We start from the raw sequence: 14,378 nt of genomic DNA on the forward strand, positions 1-14,378 counted from the left end.
CCCAGAGAACCCATGGATGCTTTTATGTTTTTGCAAGGGCTTATAACCACCCTTTAGCATGGTATAATCAACATGCTGGAATTTTCTCACCTGCTCTCTCCTTGCCTTTCTTGGTAAAGTCTAGAGACTTCTCGGAGTCAAAAGTTTCAGTGGGCACTTTATCCCAAGCATCTCCCAGATCATCACTTCTGCTATGGGCCGCCTTGGTCTGGAATTCATCTTACTAAGTCTTTTCTAGAACCCACTCCTTAACCTAGCCAATAATCTTAGCAATAAGTCTAAGAGAACTGAGAGGCTGTACCCTAAGAACAATGGGCTAAATCAGCACTTAAAGAGATGGCCAAAGTTCTGGCTGACAGTAGGCTTCCATGTGAAACAGAGGCTGTGAAAGCAAAGGATGAGCACAGTCCTTAACGAGGGAGGCAGTGTTAAAAGATCTGTTCACGGCATTTACCTCTCTAACTTTAGTTTCCTCAACTGAAAATTGGGATAATAATCTCAACCTTCTAGTATGGTGTTAGAATTAAGCAAGAGAATCTTTAAAAGTGCCTTGAAATAATATCTACCACATAGCAGGCACTTAATAAAGTAAGTTTTAATTTTTTAATAAAAAAGAAGATAGCATTGGACTTTGACCTCTGGCACAATAATAGGGTCCACCTAGTCTAAAGAGAAGCCCTTACTTAGAAACCAGTCTTTTATAACTCGGGCGATGGTAATAACATCCAAATTGGTCTCACTGGCTCTACAGTGTCCTCTGTCAATGGCTTTGTTCTATTGTCAAAGTCATCTTCTTATACAAGAGTATGTCATTATCACATATAATTCAAAGCTCCCCATGACCTGCCACCAACCTATAGCAATAGCCCCAACATCTCACTAAACTTTCCTAGACACCGTATGTTTGAAAATGACCAGGCAACTTGCAATTTCCCTAATGCACCATGGACCTCACCATTTCTGTTACTGTGTAAGATGTTTCACCAACTTGTAATGCTTTGAAAACATCTATCTGCACAACTACCACCATTACTCAAGTTTCTTACACACCCACTCCCAGACTTCACGTCAGATTTGCCTCCTCCCTTGTGGGGGTCCGTGGCTTAGTTTAGCTCTAGTTCCACAATTCTCTCCTCTCTCCTACTTCAGGTCTCAGCAGCTCTCCCTTGTCTACAAGCTTCCCAGCTCTTCCCACCTTAATTGGGATGGATCTGAGTGAAACAATCCTCAAAAATATTTTCCTCTCTTGGTTCTAATTCCACATTAATCTTTTCATTATGTATTTGATTTCCTGGGTAACTTGATATCAGGAAATGGTGCCCCAGAGAAGGTATAAAGGTATTCCAATGAATGGAAAGTATGAAGCTCCACTATAAATTAATATACTTGCATTGTGATATATATCTCAATTTTGTGAATAATTTTTAATTAATCTATCACCAAAAAAATTGATCGTCTTGATGAAATTAACGAAGGCAAATTTGGGGATCAGCAAAGCCTTACAGCTCTAAGCCTGAACTGCAGTCAGCTTAGCTGGGCAGTTCTTCATTTGAGGACTATCATGGCCAACGAGGCCATTACCACTGTCTCACCACACTCTGAGTTCAAGCATTTAAATAATTAAGTGATAAATAATTCCAATAGAGAATAGGATTCATTTTTTCATAAAACAAAAAAAGAGATATTTAGGACTTCAATGGGCTGACTCAATCAACTTCTAAGTTGAATAAGAATTGCTTCAACAAGTATGAAATATTGGATTTAATTTTTAAAATTCTTCCTCTCAAATGTTTCTCAACCAGAAAATAAACGAAAATTTGTCCAATGCTGATTTGTCTCAATGCTGACTTCTTTATAACAGCTGAAAATATCAAGAATAAAAATGAACCAACAGTGTTTATATTTACAAATAAAAGTACCCAGAGAAGAAATAGGTTATCATGTTATCATTATTCCATCCATAATCTGATAGAAGGAATTATGAAGCCAACTTTCCACTTTGCTTAAACAAGAGAAATGGACTCTCATCATTTGCTATTAATGTCAATTTTAAATGCACTGATTTTTCTTTTATAAAACATTTTTCAAGCTTAGCATTTTTTTAAAAAAATATGTGTTTAAATACAAAAAGGTTAATATAAACTGCTACCACTAATCAAATTTTTATGTTACTATGGTATATTTAAACCCAATAAAAACAAGTTTCAAATTATTCAAGGGAGAGTAGTTGGAAATATAAATAAACTTCTGTGAATATTAAGGCTTTCAAATTATCAAAGAACTATACCAAATGGTTATTTAATTTATAGATTTTGTAATAGATAAAGAGAAAATGTTTTAACAATTATTTGATACTTCTGTCCTTTTAGAAAAAAAATAAGTTTCTGTTTACAACCCAGGTATTATCTTATAATTAAGTGGCTATAGTAATGACAACAATTTAGTATTTCACTTCTAAATTAATCCAAGATATCCTTTCACTTTTTCATAAGCCACACAGCTGATGATTACCGCAGGAAGCACTTTTATGATGTTTGGGGTGAGACCCCTGAAAAATCCCTTTTTTCCTTCTTTGTTATATATATCTTGAATGAGATGAATCATAGAAGTTGTTCCTTTTTGCTCCAGTGCTATAAATTGAAAAAAATCAGTGTAATTCAATATTTATCTTCATATATTAAGAAAGTCCAGTGATTAATGAGAATTTACAGAGGCTGCAGTTACTTCAGAGTACACCTTTCTCCCTACCTATACTAGAACGGTCCTGTGCAGTAGTCACTAGACACATGTGGTGTGGGAACAGAGTCCCAGAGAGCAGTTTCTAGGCTCTCGGCCTCACGTGGAAAGGTGCTGGCTCAGTTATTAGATGGCCATCAGCTGTAATCAGATGGCCATCTGCTGTAGCTGGATGGCCTTCAGCTGTTACCAGTTAGCCATTATCCACTAATATAACTGCCCTGGCTAAGCTAGGGGGTTTGTTGGTTGGCAGAGAGGCGGAGGGCGGATTGCCACTAGCAAGTGCAGTTAGCAAGCAGATTACATTGCGGATCATGTGAATCCTTCTTCCTGTGTCTCACCCGACCGCCAGCAAGACTGGGGTGCAGGAAGATGCCTGGGGTACTGGCGGATGTTTGCCTTTGCGTCTCGGACAACCGCCATGGAGACTATAGTGGTATGACTTCCCCGTCTGTGGCTCAGTTGTTCCTTTTTGGGCTCACCATATCCTGCATTCTTGTGCAGGGAGCGGGAGCCGAGACTGCATGACATGGATATTCACATTTAAATTGATTAAAATTCAATAAAACTGAAAATTCAGTTGCGCTAGTGAAGCAACATCTAAAGTGCCTGACAGCCATGTGTGACTGGTGGCCACCGTACTGGACAGCACAGACACGAAATCTTTCCATCGTTGCAGAAAGTTCTATTGGACCACACAGGAAAAGTCTTTAATAAGGAACCTCAAAAGAGCAGCGGGAACTGGGTATCACATAAATAATTTGACAGGGGGATGGATGGGTGATGGGATGAATAGAGAGATTCCTCATCTGGACTGCAATATAAATTAAATCCAAAAATCTTCCCCAAAAGAAGAGGAAAAAGAATGTACAAGAACACCACTTACCGCATGACCCCTTACATAGTTTACTCAGGAAGATAGTAATAGGTCTATGCAAGGTTTTCTTCTTGACAAGTGAAAAACGCAGGTGCTTAAAATCTAAATTCCTAACATTTCACTTGAGAGGAACAAAACAGATACCTTTCCTTCTATTTCATATCTCCTTGTAATGTGGATTGAAATACAAAACAACTGCGTTCAGTTCCACAAATGTATTAAGTTCCTGATGCAGAATATAACAATGATAGCAGAACTAGGAGAAAATTACATGTTCATATTGAGTAACTGTTGATTCAATTTGAAGAAAGCAAAATCTTTTCTGTGGTTCTGCTTGGTACTTCCTAATTGTAAACTCCTGAAAGAGATCGTCAGTAACGGAAGGAAACGTGGAGAGTTCCAAACAGAACTTTATAAAAGAAATGAAATCTAAAATTCACAAAAGGCTCTACAATAAAACAATAAATTCAAGATTATGCTTTAAAAATCAGTTAGTTTTTTATTTACCAATTCTACAGTTTTTCTGTTTTTGAAATCATTAACTTCTCGCTTAAAACAACTTCATTAAACTGTTTATAACTTAGTTTTTATTATTACTTCATTAAAACGATTTTTGTTAACTTTTCAAACTTATTACTTCATTTAAAAAAACTCACCTTGAGCCTGCATCCGTGTTCTAACAAGGTTCAGAGGGAAGCTGGCTAGCTGACCACTAGTGTGAGACAATGCACTACACCCCAGCAAAACCATTATCCCAGGGTCTACAGCATTTCCTGCATAATGTTCTAGCCAATAATTCTTCAAAAGCTGAAAGAGAAGAAAGGAATAAATATCCTTTAACTACTATGGAAGTCTAAGTAAAGTTCATTGTTCAGTCAATTTCAATAAACATTATTGAGTAGCTTCTTGATTCAAGAATTATACTGAGCATTTTCATAGATGCTCTTTCAATCCTACAGAAACTTGACAAGTCAATATTGTCTCCATTTTAAAATTTTATAAATGAGGAAACTCATTCAAAGAGTCTAAGTTATCAGGTAACAAAGTTGATACATGGGAGTCAAGCTTGGTTGTTTGATTTTAATAACTTTGCATTAACTTTCCAACATCTTTACAAAAGATTGTTCCTGTTCCTTGTAGAGAGGGGGCTAACCCTGCTGTCCTATCAGGGACAGGGTGCACAGATGTGTTCAAATAAACGCATTCATACAACCTCACAATGATGTTTTCATTCTCCTATGTTTGTGTCTCTGTGTGTGTTCTGTTTATTTTATTTTGTTTTGCTTGATTGTTTTGGTTTGTAATTATATTCAAACACCCAAGCAGAATTCTTGAGATTCTCAAAGGGATTAACAGAATATTATAGAGAAGACTGCAGAACTCACTGTAGGCTAACAAAACCATATTTTCTCAAGTTTAAAGGAATATCCATCTTTCTAAATTTGCTTTTCCTTGAATGGAAGTAACTAGAAGGAATTACAGTAGTACCTCAGTTTTAGAACGTCTCCATTGACGAACATTCCGGTTTACGAATGCGGTAAACCAGGAAGTAAATGCTTCGGTTTTCAAATACGCCTCAGAAGTCGAACATGTCACATGTCTTCCGCTGAGTGCAAGATCCTGAGGCCTAGCTGTCAGCTGTTTTCGAATGTTTCAGAACTCCAGCAGTCTTCTGGAATGGATTATGTTCGAAAACCGAGGTACTACTGTATTTAGAAATAGTGGGTTTAAAATATAGCTGAATGCTTTTAGAACAGTTTATTTATTAACAAACACAACTTTACCATTATATACTGAGCAATTACTATGAAATATATAATTTGATGCTTTTGAAAAAAATCAATTTTAAAATGTCTTTACTCAGTACACATTTATTATAGTTATGCAACCATAAAAAGAGAAACATGTAATGTCATTCTGGTGTGAACGCAAAAGATACTGAACTGTAGAAATGAAAGAATGGAGAGAGACCAACATTAGACAGACGTAATGAATTTATTTTAATAAGATCACAGAAGCAAGAAAACAAAAAGGAAAAAAAACATTATAATATTCAATACTTTAAACTTCTACCAAAAAAAGAAAGCATATATTTTTTTAAGTGCTAAATGAAATTGGCTCTCTTTAACATGATGGTGGTACCACGTGCCAGAAGTACCACTGCTCCTGTGCCTACAGAGCTGTCCTTCCTTTATTGAGAATGACTTTAAGTTACACTGGTCACATACTCTCACCTGGTTCTTATGACCAAATGGTATACGTGGTTAAGATGGTTTACCTGAAACAGATGTGTGGTCATAAAAATGAAATTATTGGCAGAAAGGAGAGTAACCTGGAATCCTGTCCACTCAGCACTACACCGTTAGGGTATCTGCCCATCTGCACGCTACCTCTGCCTCGTAACCCCCAATTACTCCTCTCCTCAATTCTCATTTTCACAACCGTGTGTCAGATCCCTTTAGGGAGTTAAAAAAACCTGAGTCCCAAGATAATTAAATCAGAATATCTTGGAATGTAGCCCAAGAATCTTATTTTTTAACAATACACATACAGGTAATTCTCATATGCATCCAGAGTTGAGAATCACTATTTTATCAGCTTTTTTTTTTAATTAAAATTTATTGAGGTGACAATTGTTAGTAAAGTTACATAGATTTCAGGTGAACAATTCTGTATTACATCATCTATAAATCCCATTGTGTGTTCACCACCCAGAGTCAGTTCTCCTTCCATCACCATATATTTGTTTATCAGCATTTTCATCTATAATTATTATTACCAAAAACTAATTCACACATACACCAAAAAAACCACCAAACAAAATTATTAGAATACCAGACAATTAACATATAAACAAAAAGCCAAATAAAACCATTCAATTCACTTCTTGGTCAGAAGCTATTTCATGAAAAGTCATTTACATCAAGATTTTTAGAATAAAAACTATTATTGTAACAAATGTTCAAATCTAACACATAATGTCTTATTATGAGAATAAACTCACCCGCTCACCTCATAAACAGCAAAATCTATGCCTGCATAAGGTATAATACCTAGAATGTTAGGTATATAACCTTTGAAAAAGGTTCTGACACCTTCTTGTTTCAGAAGCTTCTTGCCACAATCAATAATCCCTGAATACTGTCCTGTTGTACCTAGAGCCAGTCTGGTCTTTATTACCTAAAAGGTAAAAGGATATCATAAAAATATATTGATCAGAGTCACTCAACTCATCTAGCAGTTCAGTAAATTGTATTATATCACAATGTTTCCTATTTACCATAGAAATCCAAAAAGAAAGCAATCTTAAACATAATTTTAACTTCTCACTAATTGACTCTTATTAATTACGAACAATTGATACAGTATAGAGCTTTTTTTACACATTATTTACACAGGAGAATAAATTAATCATGTGGCTCTGATTGGTGCATCCACTCAAACTCCTTTTACGGGCTATAAGGCAACGTATTCTGAAACAAATTCATTTGAGATAACATTATTGCTTCAAAATAAAGGAACTACAGCCAATATCCAGTTTAAGAAAAACGTATGATCATGTTAAAGTGAAGACCAAGATGGAAACAAATGCTATATGTACTTACATACACACACATATTCTGGGAACTATGGCAACAGTGAAGCCTGTAAACGGTAATTTAATATGACTTAGGCTCACTTTGTGCCCATAAAATAGTACCATAACAAGGGCTACACGGGCCGCCGTGGGCTCCAGTGGGCTTCCTGTAATCAATACTCCTATGCTCAGTGTAATTCTTCTGATAGAACCTCACTCCTTGTCCTCTTATTTCCCATTAATTTAATTTAATGGAGCTCTCTATAGTATACTTATGCTTCAAACAGCTCACATTTTTTTTAAAAGTATAAACTTTGTTTTGATTGGGCAAAGTGTGTGTCTTGCTGGAACTGCCTCTGAGTAGTCAGTTCCATGTGTTAACATCTCTGCAGGACCCCACACTTTGGATAATCCTATTCTTAAAACTTTGCCCTCTCCAGGGCAATGCACTCTCTTCTTACCCAAGTAAATCTTTTCTGTGTGCTTCACTAGCATGTTTTCTTTCCTCTTACTCCCTAAATTAAGGGCTTTTCAAAAGTTTTCTTCTAAGCATTAAAAAAAAAACCTACTTTTTTTGTTAACACTTCTTTGCAGATGACAGACACATCAAGACTTGAAATCTCTCAAGTCTTGGTGTCACGGTTGCAACTGCCTGCTGAAAATCGTAACTTGGTTGTCCACCAACAACTCAATTTAAATATATATGTAAACCTGAACACATCATCTCTCAGAGCCTGGCTGACTTCCTCCAATCTCTGTTAGAGACGCAGAACCCAGATAGAGTCCGCCTTCTTCCTTTTTCTTTCTCCTGCTTTCTACTTCTCAAGTTGTCAGTTCTCAAGACAGTTCTAACATGAGTAAACTTCCTGTAGCCAATATCACATTTCAAGCCCCTATCACTTCCCTGAGTGATGCCAATATCTTATATCTAATCATCTCATTTCTCTAGTTGCTTCTGCTCTAAAAAACTTGACCAAGATTATATTTCAGGCTCCAAGGTCTTTAATGCCTTATTTTTTAAGAAATTAATATTCAATTTCATAAGCTACATTCAAGAGCCTTTATTATCTGGCCCCAACCCATTATCTATGGTATCGTCCAGCCCAAACCTAAATAGCTGTTCTTTTACCTCCATTCCTTTGCTTACGTCATGATTTCCACCTAAAATGCCCTTCCCCATCATCTCTGAACATCCAAATTCTAAGCCAAACTCACACATTCTATTGATATCTTTCATGAAATTCCTAACTGGAAATAATTTCTCCCTTCTGAATTTCCATAGCACTTCACATTGCTGTCTCATCCAGAATTTATATTTTCTGTATTGGATCATTATTACTAATGCACATGTTTTTTTTGTTTTTAATTTTCTTTTTTTTTATTAAATTTATTGGGGTGACAATTGTTAGTAAAATTACATAGATTTCAGGTGTACAATTCTGTGTTACATCATCTATAAATCCCATTGTGTGTTCATCACCCAGAGTCAGTTCTCCTTCCATCACCATATATTTGATCCCCCTTACCTTCATCTCCCACCCCCCACCCTCCTTACCCTCTGGTAACCACTAAACTATTGTCTGTGTCTATGAGTTTCTGTTTCTCATTTGTTTGTTTTGTTCTTTTGTTGTTTTTGGTTTATATACCACATATCAGTGAAATCACATGGTTCTCTGCTTTTTTTGTCTGACTTATTTCGCTCAGCAACTAATGCACATGTTTTATCTCCCCTTCTAGACTATAAGCTCCATGACAAAAATGCTTATCTGACTCATCTCCGGATCTAGAAAAGAACCTTCCACCTAGTGGGTGTGCAATACAAATTTGATTTGATTAATGAATAAATCAATTAAACAATCAATGTATGAAATTATTATCTTCTTAGTACATCTACAGTACTACCTTTACCCTAAACAAAACAAAAAATCTACTAAGGCCAACTGATACTTGATATGAGATTTAAATCTTGTAGCTATAAAGCTGTTTTTTGTACAAAATCTTGATCTGGGATTCATTTATTTAATTCATTAAAAAGTTATAATTTGCATTAAAAACATTACTTTAGTTAAAATTTTATAATAATACATACCTCCATGGGGTAAATACAGGTCTGGGCAGTTACACCAGCCAATGAACCAGATACAAATCTCTCAATAATTCCTATTTTAGCACCATCAAAACTAAGCCATTTCTTATACTGTATAAATAAAAGTATTAAAATGTATAATATTACTGAAACTGAATATATATTTTTTCTAAGTTTATAACATTAGTTAGTAGCATAAAATGATTTTTAAAAGTATTCCAGACACCTGATATCAAGTAGAATACTTGATTTTAATTTTTATGTAATGGTCTAAGATAATAAGTATGACCCTTTTTCTTTTCTTTTTTCTGCATAATAAATTAGCAACATTAAATCACTTAAGCATATTCATGAATATAGGCATAGAAATGACACAAAGGGGGCAGGGATTGTATCTTTTATCTCTTTTTAGCCCCACTCCTCACATGTGGAAGGTACTTAATATTGTTTGGGTACTGGATAATCAGGAATAGTAACTTAATGTGAAAAGCTCTTTTTGTTACAAGGGTCAACAGCTTACTCTGGGGGTAGCTCAAGAAACAGGGAGGTTATTGCAATAACACATGTGGAAATAAAGAAAACAGAAGTATCAGCCCAAAGGTCAGGCTTCACAGGAACTAAAAAGTAAGTCAAGTTTATGGAGATTGAAACTTGCAACTCATTTAGAATCCAAAATAGCCTTAGAAAGCAGATTATCTTGTCACCTCCTAGGCAAGATGTTTTCCTGTTTGCCTTTCTAGTGGTCTATCGTTAATATAGAACAGCGACTTTCTATGAACTAACTCTCTGGTTCTCATATCAGTGACTCCCTATCCGAAAGTGTCATTGGTTCAGTTAATATGGCAGACACTGCTATCTGTCCCCAGTACCCATCACCCTCATCTTCCTTTAGTAACAGAGCAAACTACATTTCCTTGTTCTCCTTTGCAGCTAGGCTGGGTGGCTCAGTGACTCATTTTGGCCAATGAGATATGAGGGGAAGTTGGGCACGCCAATTCTCAGCCGTCTCCTTCAAGAGGCTTATCTTGGCCTCCTCTTTCCTCCACCTGGGAAATGGCAAAGATGGGTGAACCTATGAAGCTCTGTATTGAAGATGGCAGAGCTGTACTGTCAGCCCTGGACCACTTGCCTCCATCTTGTTTAAGCTACTGTATTTTGGTATCTCTTTGCTAGAACAGCTTAGAATGAGCCCTAACAAGTACAGAAATTGGTTATCAGATGTGAGGTGCTGCCATAACTGAAACATAAAACATATGGCACTGGCTTTATTGTTAGGACACAGATATTACACACTAAGGAGGTGACGATTGAAACTCAAAACTCATTTAGAATTCAAGATAGCCTTAGAAAGCAGCTTATGTTTACTAAAGAATGCTTTGGGGAAATGCTTGATGAAACTGCTTCCTGTCATAACTTGGAAGGTAGATCATGTGCTTTCCAAGACTGAAGTCCTAGGAAAACTGACTGTAAGATCTCTGACTGTGGATCAGGGCTGCCCACTCCTTGCTGCTTTTAGCAAGATCTATGAGACATGAGGGAAGGCATTTCTCTGCTTTTCAGCCGCAGGGCCTGTTCCAAAGCCAGTTTCCAAGCAGAGATGGAAGGGAATAGAACTCTGCTAAGGGAGTATTCTTTCCTGGCTTGACAGTCAAGAAATGTGGGGTTTCCATGTTGGAAAAGCCACCGGCTTCTGTATCCCAATAGAAGGAAATAAGATTGTCCTAAAGAGACTGCCTATCTGTAAAAGTTAGATTGAGGGTGTTGTCGTATGATTTCAGCCTATTGTTTCAGTTGACATCAACAGAGCCTGCTATAAAAATGAGAGCGAGGGAGGGAATGACTAAGCACAGGAGCTGGAAAATAAAATATCATAAGAGAAATCTTTTGGATGTTGTTACTTCATATGGTATTGATTGGAAGCAAACAGAAAAATGTAAGAAGTTTTTGAAAGAACTGTATTGCTAGAAAACCCATAATCATAGTCTACAAACCTTATATTTCATTGATTTCTAAAGCAACTCTCAGGCCCCCAAACCTCAGCGGGCAGGTAGCTGGCTATGGCAGACACTTCTAGAGCCACACATCACATCTGGACAGTTCTGTGCGGACTCACACTGACAGAGCCCCATCTAAAGCAAAAGCCTCTATCGCTCTGCTTTTCTGCCTCACGGCCTTCTCTGAAGCCTGCACAGCCCAGAAGTCTGGGGAAGTTAAAGTCTTAAGAGCAATCCTGTATCATATGGGATAGAAACTGGTAAATAAATGCCTCAGCTCCCTTTCTTCAGACAGACAATTCGGGGAACTCCTCAGTACACTTCTTAAAAGTTCCAGCAGAATCAACCCTCTACTGCCGATGCCGAACCCTCATTTATGTATCCACACACTGACTTTTCTTCCTTCTGTGTCTCACTCTTCCTGCCTCCTCTCTCTTGCTTCTTCCCAAATAAATGACCAGCTCCCAGACTCTGCTTTGGGGGAGTCCAAACTAAAACAATTGGTACCACTTCAAAAGGGGTCTTATGTACCAATTAAGACAGAGATTGTCAAAGTTAACAAAAAAGAAGACCCAGCTATATATTGTCTACAAGAAACCTACTCTAAATATAAAGACACATGTAGATTAACTATAAATGAATGTTAACAATAATAAAAAAAGAATCAGGTGTAGCTGTATTAATTTCAGACAGAGCAGACTTCAAAGCAAGGAAAGTTATCAGGGATAAAAAAGGGCATTTCTTAATGATAAAGGGGTCAAGTCTCTAAGAAGACAAAACAATCCTTAACATGTATGTACTTTAGAACAGAGCGTCAAACAACATGAGGCAAGAACTGACAGAACTGCAAAGAGAAGCAGGTGAACCCCCTATCGCAGTTGGAGACTTCAGCATCCCCTATTAGAAATGGGCAGATCCAGCAGGCAGAATATCAGTAATGACATAGCTGAACTCAACGTCATCAATCAACTGGGTATAAACGACATCAGAGACGACTTCATCCAACAACAGAACACACATTCTTCTCAGCTCACACAGAACATTCGTCAAGACAAACTACATTCTGGGCCACGAGACACACCTTCACAAATTGAAAAGAACAGAAATCATACCATGTCTGCTCTCAGACCACAGTGGAATGAAACCAGAAATCAATAACAGAAAGATAGTTGGAAAATGCCAAACTATGTGGAAGTTAAACAACACACTTCTAAATAACACACGAGGCAAAAGACGTCTCCAGAGAAATTTTAAAATATTTTGAACTAAATGAAAATGAAGACACAATTTATCAAAATTAGTGGGGAGCAGCATTTATAGGGAAATTTATAGCATTGAATATGTATATTAGAAAAGAAGAAAGATCTAATAATCAATCATCTAAGTTTTCACCTTAGGAAACTAGAAAAAAAGGCCATATTAAACTCAAAATAAGCAGAATAAAAGAAATAATAAGAATTAGAGCAGAAATCAATGAAGTTAAAAATAGGAAATCGATAGAGAAAATCAACAAAATCAAAAGCTGGTTCTTTGAAAAGTGGGCCTAGAAAGGCCTGCTGATGTTATTAGAACTGGACCAGTCACTTGGCGACCCAGACCCCACTGCTGGTGGTAAACGGGATGGTGATAACCTATGGGACCCTGTGGCATTGCAGTTACTGTGATTCTTAGCCGTGGTGGTAGAAAGGAAAGCATTGCATTCTGCAGCTGCTCTGATACTTGAGCCGTATGGGGACAATTATAAGGATTGTGGAGTTAGCTGGCTCTTATTCACTGCCTTAGAAACTTTGGACAAAGAGAATATCAAGGTTAGGTCAGCCAGCTATCACCTTAAAGCATATTATGAACACTGTAAGGCCTTCACCAAGGCATTTAGAGGCACCCTCACCTCCTGGAGCTGGAGAACAGACTGCTGCAAATCAGGCCCAGGATATAAATGTAAAGGTAACAGAGGACTACATAAATACACACAAAAAACTGAATGCACAGCTTCAAAAGGTTTCCTGCACTGAAGTGAGGACCCTCACTGGGAAGGAGTGGGACCCTTATACATGGAATGAGGACATTTGGGTCTACATGCCCCAGAAACCTGAATTCCCAAATTCTCCAGCACCTTCCATTCCCACAAGCAGAGCAGCCTCTCCTTGTCCGGAGACCATGTAAAAGCCTCAAAGAGGCAGATGCCCATCAAGATATTTTTCTTCCTCATTATCTGCACACACCTCACTTTAGTGCCTCCCAACCAATAACTTTATAGGGTCAGGCCTCAGATAGCCCAATGAAGAAATGCAGTCCAAGCTCTAGGAATAAATAGTATGCTGACCAAAGAGTTGTATGACCTGGCTAATATGGACTAGAAGGAACCAGTGGAACACGTGAGGGAGTGGAACATAAGCATGTTGAACAGTGGGGCAATAGGGGGTGGAACGGGGGAGATTTTATTAATGTGTGGTACTCTCCCACGACACAGGACACCTGAAACCTATCTTAATATGCTGCTGGAATGGCTCTTTAAAACTTGGATACAATTATGGCTGACAGCACATGAAGTAGAGATGCCAAAGTCTTGACAGAGTGTTGTGGGAGGGACCAGTAGATTCAGGAAGATGGAAATTTTAGAACAAATTGTATCAAGAGACTGGAAAACCTACCAGTTGACTATGTTTCTATGATGAGAGGAGAGTCCTTGTTGAAAGACCCACTGATGGCTGTTCTCGGGGTTGGCAGCAGGGGATGTTGCCATGGAACTAGGCTCACTAGTATCAATGGCGACGGAAAATTCCAGAATAGCAGAGGCCAAGTGGTGGCACTTAACCATCAGATGCAAGATGAACACAATGATCTCCATAGACAAGCCCCGAGTTATAACCACGGTCCCCTGACCCACAGGGACAAGTTGATGGCTAGTTACTCATGGCTTTCCTAGATGCAAGATAATGGGTTATCATCAAGCATTACATAAATACAGACGAAGGTATTGTTTCACTTATCTTTCACCTGGACCCTCTGCCTCCAGCAATCTTAATTTCATTTCCTCTATCTACTCGCTTTCCCACTCTCCTGGAATACTATTTCATACCTTCACCTCTTTCCTCACACCTCCAACAT

General features: G+C 37.6%; 1 protein-coding gene across 1 annotated transcript in view; it reads right to left on the minus strand.

Annotated features, from left to right (window-relative positions):
- Positions 1-2,263: 2,263 nt before the first annotated feature.
- The window catches only part of LOC109455135 (mitochondrial adenyl nucleotide antiporter SLC25A24-like), a 44,938-nt gene continuing 32,823 nt past the window's right edge, over positions 2,264-14,378 (minus strand). Inside the window, exons 7-9 of the mRNA XM_088799466.1 lie at positions 6,626-6,793; positions 4,270-4,420; positions 2,264-2,630 (exon numbers count right to left, since the gene is read on the minus strand). Coding sequence (XP_088655592.1) covers positions 2,455-2,630; positions 4,270-4,420; positions 6,626-6,793 — 495 coding nt within the window. The 3' untranslated portion in view covers positions 2,264-2,454. The remainder of the gene's footprint in view (positions 2,631-4,269; positions 4,421-6,625; positions 6,794-14,378) is intronic.

The sequence above is a fragment of the Rhinolophus sinicus genome, chromosome 7 (assembly GCF_057876585.1).
Source record: "Rhinolophus sinicus isolate RSI-liver-muscle chromosome 7, RSI-T2T, whole genome shotgun sequence".
Classification (NCBI taxonomy): domain Eukaryota; kingdom Metazoa; phylum Chordata; class Mammalia; order Chiroptera; family Rhinolophidae; genus Rhinolophus; species Rhinolophus sinicus.